The 10286-nt window shown below is 40.8% G+C and overlaps 1 protein-coding gene across 3 annotated transcripts in view; it reads right to left on the reverse strand.

Moving 5' to 3' along the window:
* Positions 1–10286, reverse strand: part of DAPK1 (death associated protein kinase 1) — a 145667-nt gene that overhangs the window by 24631 nt on the left and 110750 nt on the right. For all 3 annotated transcript variants that reach the window (XM_032802867.2, XM_075067235.1, XM_075067236.1), the window contains 2 exons: positions 4474–4671; positions 3233–3430 (listed from right to left, as the gene is read on the reverse strand). In XM_032802867.2, the coding sequence (XP_032658758.1) occupies positions 3233–3430; positions 4474–4671 (396 nt within the window). The remainder of the gene's footprint in view (positions 1–3232; positions 3431–4473; positions 4672–10286) is intronic.

The following is a 10286-nucleotide window of genomic DNA, read 5'->3' on the forward strand; positions in this document are numbered from 1 at the left end:
TACAACATTTATGTGAAATGCCCTACAATTTTCACTGGTGAGTGAGGATATCTCTCTGACTTCCAGAAACATTAAACAGAAGTTTGAATAGGTAAATATGCCTGTTCCTGCAACATTGGCTTCATAAGCTTGGCAGCTGTGGATTCTCCTCCACAGTCACACATTGATCAAAGTGAACAAAAGAGGAGGGGAGATAAGGAGATGCCTGCTCTGCAAGCCCAAAAGATCACCGCTTCCTGAGAATGCCAGTGACAGAAAACGTCTACAGGCAAGAATATCAAGGAATAGGGTAACAGTATTTGTAAACCTGCAAGAGAGCAGAGTACGCTGAGGAGCGCCGTGAACCAAAACTTTTCTGAAAACACTAAAAAAAGACTAGAACAGATGGGTGGTGGAAGTGGAAGACAGCAGAGAGTTTGAAAATCAGAAAATCAATGGACGAGGTAAGGACACAGAATCAAGAGAGTCTAGATAGTAATTTAGGATCTAGAATATACAGGGACGATCTTTAAGAATACAGAAATATGAGATTTACCAATAAAAGTGGTACTATCCTGTTGTCAGGAGGACAATGACTTCTGAATGAAATCATGGTCCTCCTGACCACAGCAGTCTGCTAGCTTGTCTTCTCTCGTCTTTACCTTCTACAGTATTAAATTATTATTTTGTAGGAGTCTCACACTCCCATATCTCAGTTGTTCCCAATTCTCTCACTAATGCAATGGTCCTCGTATCATCCACTTCCTACCTCTCTTCTATTCATATCAATAGACCTGACTTTGGAACAGTTTCTGTTTGTATCTCCTCTCTGCATCAACTTATGTCTTATCTTCTTTCTCTCTTTTATAATTTCTCTGCTGTGACCCTAAATGCTTCCTTCTCAGAAGTAAACATTTTTTCTCTTTTATTGTAGTAATAGGATTCCAGGATTATTACTTTTAAAGTGTCTACATAGTAAAAAAAATTAACTGGAAAGATCTCCTCCCCCCCCCAAATATATCAATATTAAGCTCTAGGGCACATGTCAAGTCAGCATCTTGCATTTATACTGGTAGATGTCATTTGTGGACACAAGATGCTTCATTAAGTTAACTGGGTCATACAGTAGGGCTTGTTTTCAAGATAATGGGACTATCTCCATATGCTATATGAAGAGAGCTCTTCTCTTCTAAAAGACCTGGAATCCAAAGTCCATTCCACTCGCACAGTCTACTACAGCCTTAAAGAGTAACAAGACAAAAATCCTTAACCATATGTGGAAGGCTTCTTGGTCCATTTAATTTTAGGTGTTTATTTTTTTCTACTCTACTTCTTTGAGGCCAGCCAAAGATTCTCAGTCATGAAAAGAGGTGCTAATCCAGCCTTTGGCTGTATTAACCCACCTTCCCAAAAATGTGTTCTCAATCATGGATCTGCATTTAATTGCCTGATCAGTCACACTTAAGCTAACAGTAGGGGGTGGAGAGCTCATTATAAGAAGCTTTCCACTAGGCAGCTGCTGAACTTTAGATTTAAAAAAAATATTGATTGCACTGGGTCAGACTTTTAAGCCAAAAATCCACCACCTTCCATAGCTTTGTGTAGCACAGAGCTTTTGTAATGAATGGAAACAATTAGTAATATTGTATTACAAGAATACTTTTATGTTTTTCTAAGAACTAACACACCTTTTAAAATAAATGAGTCACAAAGAACAGCACAAAGACCTCTACAATTAATTGTTTTAAACTTAGTGGGATATAAAAACAGTATTCTCCCACCTTTTCATAATTAGACATTCAAAACAAACTACCAAGCACTAGCCACATAGCAAAGTCTAATGGCTGACATTAAAGCTTTACAAACCAGCAACAGGAAAAATTCCGGAAGCGAGTTACCGTTATTGAATGATTCTAGGCAGAAAGCTAAAATATTAAACCTGTTAAGTATTGTATTTGCTTTTCAAACACCCGGTTCAGCTCTATCACAAAGAGAGGGGCCAACAAAGCACTAGTAACTTGACTATCAGATACAGGCTATTAAATTTCACACCAGAAAGGGTTTTCTACAACTTTATGAAAATTTTTCACCTTTAATTAGCAATAATCCTGTAATAAAAACACTGGAACAAATGTTGTTTTAGAGGGGTATAATTTGCTAAACAGTTCTGTGATTAAGTGTAGTTCCTACGTGAAACAAAAACGTTGCTGAAAGGGTACAGTACTTGGTCTAGTGTCCTCAACTCTGGAAAACACTAATATGGCCAATAACATTTTTATTAACTGATTTCAAGTATCACTGATGTTTAACTTCAAAAAAATTGACTTAAAACATGAATGTCACATGAATCCATTAACACAGGGTTCAGCAACCTTAGGCATGCGGCCTAGCAGGGAATCCACTGGTGAGCTCTGAGACATTTTGTTTACGCTAACTGTCTTCAGGCATGGCCCCCCACACCTCCCAAAGGCCATGGTTTGCCATTCCCAGCCATTTAGAGCTGCAGGAAGTGGTGTCCAGCATGTCCCTGCAGTCTGCCACTTCTCGCAGCTCTCATTGGCCGTGGACAGTGAACCGCGGTCACTGGGAGCTGCTGGGGGCCATGCCTGCGGATGGTCGACGTAAACAAAACGTCTCACAGCCCGCCAGCAGATTACCCTGATGGGCCGCGTGCTGAAGGTTGCCTACCCCTGCACTAACACAACACTTATCTTTAACGGGTGATGGAATCTGAAGTTGATTTAAATCACTTAATAGCTGTATGAGAGAATCTTTCCTCGTAATTCAAAAGGAGGGTTTATTAATATATAGAAGTACTTGTTATCAGTTCTATAAGTAAATCATAATTATTAATAATCATCTTTATTAATTTAATACTCCTTTAGACTACCAACAGAATATGAAGTATACAGCATTCCATCCACTCCCTGTTGCCTAATCATCTTCTGCAAGAAATAAAGCCATACTACCAAACATGTTGGCACATATATTAACATTAGGACAGAACAGAAAAGTTTGCTGATGCAACTAATTTGGTTTGTCTCTTTCCGCATGGATTTTCAATTATCATCTCAACTGCTCTAAAGTTAACTACAGCTCTATCTTTTTAAGTTCTTGAAAAGTTTCTATTTGCACTTTGAAAAATAAAAGGATTTTTACACAATAATTGTTATAAATTAAGAGAAGCTCAGCCTCCCAAAAAGGTAAGATATTTAACAGAAGTTCTGTACCAGCACTGTTGTTTTTTGTTTACCTTATTTGTAACATCCAAATTACAACTTGCTTCACATAGTGCTATCACAATAGGGACATTTCCATCTTTGCAGGCCACATGCATAGGGGTGTTACCATGTCTGTCTTGGAAATCTACAAAACATCCCTGACCGATGAGAGTTTTAACTACTTCCATTTGACATCTTCTCACTGCAAGATGCAGGGCTATGTGTCCATCCTGAAATCACAAGACAACTGGTCAGTCATATTAAAAAAAAAATCTCACCATTATGAAGTGATTTATACAAATTCAACTATTTTTCCACAGATGTGTGGTAATGTAACGGTGGTAGTGTGTATCTTCCTGCCTTTTGGATCACAAGCCATAACAATTTTACTTTCCTAGCACAACAAGTCTATTTCAGAACAAATCAACAGTTTTTCTTAAAAGTGGACATATTTTACTGCAAGTGCTTGTTGCCAGAAGGTGGCCAAGGGAAAAGTCACACAATCTGCTTAGAGAACGGTAGCTTCTGAGTGGTGCACCTCCTTCTGTATCTGAAACAACTTGGGAGTAGGAGAGTAGCAGGACTCAAAAGTGATTCCATTTAATTCTCTTTATAAGCAAAATGTTTTATCAGTGGCATGCAGCAGACCTTTGAGATCAGCACTGTTTAAATGCAATAGAAACTCCAGAAATAACAGTAATAACTACCATGACCAGTATGCTAATGTAAATAATGAAACTCAAGGTTTCTTCAATACCAGTTATGAGAGGAAAAAATAATTCTGAATTAGTGCAATTGTAAAAAGCTGTAGTTTAGACTGTTAGAAAACAAATGATTTATTCTCTTTATCTGACACACAGGTATTGAAGGCAAGTGATAAATCCATTGCCTTTTGTCCTTTAAAAATGAATAGCTTATTGCCAGTTATGAGAGTCGATATTTCAGTTATTTTCTGCATAAAGAACGTGTGTCAGCCATAAAGTGTGATGGACAGATAAACAGATTTAATAAGGTGGTATTACATGAATACAGACATAATAATGGAATGGTTATTTCCAATATGACTGAACAAGTCAGCCAGCAACTTTTAGAAGCAGCCAATTTTCTCTTTATAATCCATTAGAGAGCTTATATTTTAAAAAAGAATGATGGCTTGAAGCAGTCAAATGAAGTATTTTAAAGAAAGTAATTTAGAGGTATAAATAGTCCTGTATCACTCACATCCTCTGCATATAATTCCTGACTAAGTGTGACTCATTCACCCATAACTAACCTTGTCTGTTGCATCAAGGTCAGCTCCGTGTTCTGCCAAGCATTCCACAATATCATGGTAACCTCTAGCTGATGCTGTCAGGAGTGGAGTTTCCCCTTCTTTGTTTTTAATGTTCACATTACAACCTGCCTCACAAAGCGCTTTGGCAACAGAGTAGTAGCCATGCCAAGCAGCACAGTGCAAAGGAGTTTCTTCTTCCTATCAATGTTGACAAATCAAAATAAAAAAAAGCTGAAATTATTTGTTAGTAGTGCCCATTCCTCAGCTTGTACTGTAAAACCAGAAGAAGGAGAAAGAAAAGAAATCTGCCTATTAAAGTTAAATCCTATAAAATGATTTAGCATCATTATAATTTATTAAGGTAACTTTCTCAATGTGGGTGTACTTCACCCTGACACAAAATGACTGTGATAACTCAATAGCTTCTCAAGCATCTGGATTCCAAATTTCTCAGTACAAAACATAACTGATACCTGACTTGCCTGCAAATACTGGCACCGTCTCGCTGTTTCCATGCAACTGAAGCTAATTATTTACCTAGGTTCTCTCATTTGAAAACATATCCTCATTCATATGGAACTATTTCACTTATGCAGGGATTAGGCAAGTGATTGAAACAAAAAATTTGGAGTGAGAACTCCAGTATTCAATTTCCAGATCTAAGTATGATTTGCCTTCCACAAGTTATTTAAAGTTAAAGATTTTAAAGCATACCTAAGTGACTTAAAAGCATAAGACCTATTTTCAAAAGTGACTAAGACCAAAGATGTGTTAAAATATTTATCTTTAAGCTCTTTGAGCCTCATAACATTGTTATGAGGGTAACTTAAGGTTTATCAGAGACATCCAAATGCTCTACAAAAGATGCAGTTTTAAGTGCCACGGGTTATAACAACAACAAAGCAGTTAAGATAAAAAGGGAAGAAGGGTCCTTCTGCCAAAATAAAAGGGCAATGGGACTGTAGATCTAACCACCTCACCCTTCATTGAGCTATAAGGGAAGGGACCTGGCAGATACTCGAAGCTCATACTACAGGCGATCTTACTCAGTAGAGAGGACTCAAGCTTTCCATGGTAACTGGACGAATAACAGTCAGTCATGTGAAGCCTTTAGACATGCGTGTACGGGGATGGCCTCTGCTGACAGACTGAGAAAGGGTTGGTTTTGCAATTTTCACCTGCTGCCCTGTTTCTGTGACTGCTCGAGTCTGTTCCAGATTCTCCCATTGCAGACAGTATTTTGAAAGACTTGAGCCTGTCTGTAGGGACAAGGAACTTCCAAAGACTGAGAGACACTCGAGCTTGACAATTGTTTGGGATTTTTGGACGATATATTTCCCTTTTCACCTCCCCCAAATGGGCTCCAATTAATATCTGAAATATGTTAAACATGTCTTCTTTAAAGAAATGCATGTTTCTTCTCCGAGTTTAATAAGTTATCAAAATTATATCTATATAATTGATAAACTCCTTATTTTTATATATATTATATATAAAAATTCCCCTCTCACCCCTATGGGTGGTATGTGTCTTCCTCAACCTCGGGTCCTCTACCAGAGGCCTGGGAGTGTGAGGGTTCTGCGCAGTATCTTAGCTGTTCCTAGCACTGCACTCTTCTGGACAGAGAGCTCTGATGTTGTTCCTGGGATCTGTTGGAGCCACTCACCCAACTTAGGAGTAACAGCCCTGAGTGCTCCTACCACCACTGGGACCACTTTGGCCTTCACTTTCCACATCCTCTCTAGTTCCTCTTTCAGGCCTTGGTACTTCTCCAGCTTCTCATATTCCTTCTTCCCACGATACTATCTCCTTTCATCCTCCCCCAAATGAGGGCCGCATTTTATCTGGATATGTTTAACATAGTTTCTTTTTTTAATGTAACTGCAATCGTTTCGCTTCTCCGAGTTCAGCTTTAAATAAGTTATCAAACTTATATTCTTAAGTTGAATATAAACTCCTTTAATTTTTTTATTTAGGAAGTTATCTATATTTAATTATATAAAATATTCCACACCTTTCTCACCTTGATATTGATCGGGGTATTGTTGTCTTTCCTTAACCGAGTCCGTGTCCACCAGGAGGCCTGGAGAGGTAGTGAGGTTATGTCGCCAGTATTTCTTAGCTTCCTACGCACATGACCACTCTCTGGCAGACTCTTCGTTTTTGTAGGTTGTCTTCTTTCTGACTTTCTTAGAGATCTGTTGGAGACGGCACTACCCCTTAGGGTCTGTATGAGTAACAAGCCGCTGAGTGCTGACTCCACCACTTTGGACCACTTTTGTGTCCTACTTTCCCAATTGCCTCTCTACGTTTCCTCTTTCATGGCCTTCATGGCTACATTTCGAGTGTCTCATATTCCTTACTTCCTGATGTTGCTGTCACTTGGCAACATGCATTATCTCATCACCCCGCTGTCTTCTGCAGTTCCTTGTCTTTACCACGATGTCTGGTTGGATTGGGCCCAATACCTGCCTGTCTGTCTGTGGAGCTGGAAGTGTCCACAATCTGGGGTGAGTTCCTGCTTATTCCTCACACAACCTTTGTATGAGTATATCTTTTCCCATCTGGTTTGGGAGGGTTCTAGCCCATATGTCTGTTTGCAGATGCTCCTAGTTACACAATTGCAGCCACTTGGTTTGTCTGTTCGTGTGTAGATGCTGTTCCTGCCTGCATCTTTTACATCCTGCCATTATGGTGTTGGACTGTCTCTGAGGCTCTGCACAGTTGCTTGGGCTCCTCTCTTCGTGTGGTGTAGACCCATGCTTCAATGGATTCTTGGTGTCTCGAGTGCCTGTGTTCCTGTGCTGCTATGATCCAGTTGCCTCGTGTGTCTTTTATAGTCCACCCTTTCCTGCACTTGTAAGGGATTTGTTCCCATGTCAGCCACCCTCTCTATCTGTGATGGTAATTCCTTGCAGGGTCTCTGTCTTGCATGGCACTCTTTTGCTTTGGTCTTCCTCCATTGTCTGCTGCTTGCCTCTCAATGGCATCTTGCTCTCAGCAGCGTCATCTATTGGGGGCCATACTGATTTACTCCTGGCCTATGCTTGCCTTCGTGCGGTTTGTCGTGGACAGTCTGGCATTTTGATGCTCACAAAGCGTGCTCGTCGCCTTCTTTTCCGCTTATGACTAGTCTCTGCTGGGTTGGTGGACTTTGAATCCGAAGGGTGCCTCAAAGATTGAGGATAGCGATGATTTCTCGCTAGTGGACCTGCCGTTGCATTTGGAGTGGCTTGGGGTCTTCACGATAACGGTCAGTGCCCTGCCTGCAATGATCCTCTTTTACCATAGCTCACTTATACCGCAGTCTCCAGTGATCTGTATGACTGGTCAGGGGTTATCTGTTTGATGGTGGATCTGTTTCTTTCCTACTGTAGCTGCTCTTCAGGACTGTTTTCCTTTGGTTGATCACTGGGATGTTGCTTATCCTTGCCTTCCTCATCGTAGGTTATTCCTATGTGGACTGTGTGGGATCATGGTACTTGTAGCTGATCTGTATGTTCTTGCTAGTTGTGGCCGCTTGGTATTCCACCCGATCATTATTGGGACTACCTTCGCCTCTCTTCACTACCATCCAGCCACAATTCTCTTGTCCGTCATTGACATTTCATGATCCTCACTGTGACCGCGGTCAGGTGGTAATTAGGCAGTTGAGTGTTCGTTCATTCTAGCACAGCTAGATGTACTCCGTAGCGGTAGGTGTACTAGCTGTATGGCTAGTCCACTCCTGGGACCCTTACCCTCTATCCATCTTGATTATCTGCTGAGGGCGTTGTTTAAAAAAGTGTGCCTGCCTTTTTGGCCAGTTAAACAGCAGTTCGGAGTGTTTCACCTTGGTATATGCCGCACTTTGCATGTGCACTTTGTGCAAGCTGCCTTGAGTTGACTTCGGTTGTCTCTAGTCCCATTGAGTTCTGAGGAAGGTCCTTAGTGTCCTGTTCTTGGACTTTGTTTATTGCGCCACATCATCAGATCCATGTGTGCGGCATTTTGTGTCGTCAGGCTATCCTCTAGTCAAATCCAGGCTGTGCTTAGATTAGTCTGCTCTAACCTTGGAGTTCTGCGGTGACTGCTCTTTGGTGACCTGCTCTATCTATGGAGCAAACTGGTGTTGTTGAGCCTCTAGTAGTGGTAGTGCCCATGTCTTCTGAAGCTGTGCTCTTCAATGTCACTGGCCTCTATGGTCTTGTAGTCTTGGCGGCTATGATGCGCTGAATGGACTTCATGTTGTGGGGAGTGGCAGTGTTATTGGTCCTTAGGTTAGTGGTACGGTTCTGTTCCTTTGCAGGGGTTTCTAATGATCAGCCGTCCTTCCTGTTTGTTAGCCGTTTGGGTGAGAGCCTGCTTGCTAGGCAGTGGTATCTTGTGCTGTAGGCACAATGCACTGCTGTTAGTTTCTTTAGCCAGTATGGTGTGGTCATATCTGGTGCAGGTGCTGTCTAGCTCTTCTTTCTTGACCCGCTGTGGATGTCTTCTACTGTGATGGTGATGGTTTCTGTTCTGGGAGATTGCTGATTGTGGCTGTTTTCAGGTCCTCAGCATTTTGCCTACTGGTGTTATGAGTTTCTTACTTTCTCCATAGGATTCTTCCTTTACTGCTCTAGTTTCTGTCGCTGGTGCTCTTGCTGTTTATTGTGTTGTTGCATTGCAGTTTTGGGGAAGTACACTTGGATGGTTTTGGAAGAACAGTTGGCATTTACTTTTTTGGCCTCTCTTTCTCTGTGCATTCCTAGCTGTACAGTGCTGTGTACTGTGAGCCTTGTTTAGCAGTTCTGGCTTACAGATTGGAGTCAGGAGGCCCTTTATATTTTTTCAGTTAGTCAAGTTCTCTTATCTTAATCTTTACACTTCTTTCGTGATTGTTAGTTCCACCCAGCTGAACTAAATTCCTCGAGTCGCCGATTGATCTTACCTCCAACCTCATTTTTCCAAGTTCGTAGGGTAATACTGTGTTCTTCTTTGATTCGTGTAGCCATACTTACCAGGATGTACTAGAGGCTGTGGCCCTGTTCGCTTCGTTGATTTTTGATGCATCCACTTCTATGATCTGTGTAGCATCGCTGTGTCTATAGTATATCTCAGACTGCCATGCTCGTTACTTCGTTTTTTTGTTCTCTCATGCATTTTTATTTGTTTTTTTTCTTCTTTGATCGTAGTATTATTTCTGAATTTTTCTGTAGCGTGATGGGGGGTTCTTTTTTTATACCGTTTCACTGGTTTTTGATTATGGTTGCGTAGTAGGTTGTTGAGGGCTCTACTGCATTCTTTTTTTAATACTTCGCATTTTGTACTTTCATCCAAACTGTTAGCCTTGTAAATATGTCTGTTGAGGATATTGACTGTAGTAGTTCTCGCATGATTCTTAATGTCTCATATCAGCTGCTGTGGTCTCTGCAGAAATTGGGGTTTTTCGTGTTATTAATTTTTATTGAATATTTTATTTTCTTTTTATGAATTATTTTGGTGGGTCAATTGAAGTTTTCAGTCGTTCTAGGTGGGAGGGCCTGCACATCCACGATTTGACTTATTCTTCCAGGTTTATCTTTGAGTCGTTTGGATGTAGAATGTGGAGTTGGTCTATCTCAAGTTGAGTAGCAGCTTCGGCTTGCTATTTACTATGTTGAAGCGATGGTAAACTAGCTGCTTTATCGCTAGTGTGGATGTATGCGTCTTTTGTCTCATTAGTCCCCTTGCAATTTCATTATTCCGCCTCTCATTAGGTCTGCTGTTGTAGTCGGCCTTCCATCAATTCCAGTTTCTTGTTCGTCGTCCGAATGGTGTCAGTAGCCCACTTAATCGTCAGACTGTCCTGC

This window comes from Chelonoidis abingdonii, chromosome 6, assembly GCF_003597395.2.
Source record: "Chelonoidis abingdonii isolate Lonesome George chromosome 6, CheloAbing_2.0, whole genome shotgun sequence".
NCBI lineage: Eukaryota > Metazoa > Chordata > Testudines > Testudinidae > Chelonoidis > Chelonoidis abingdonii.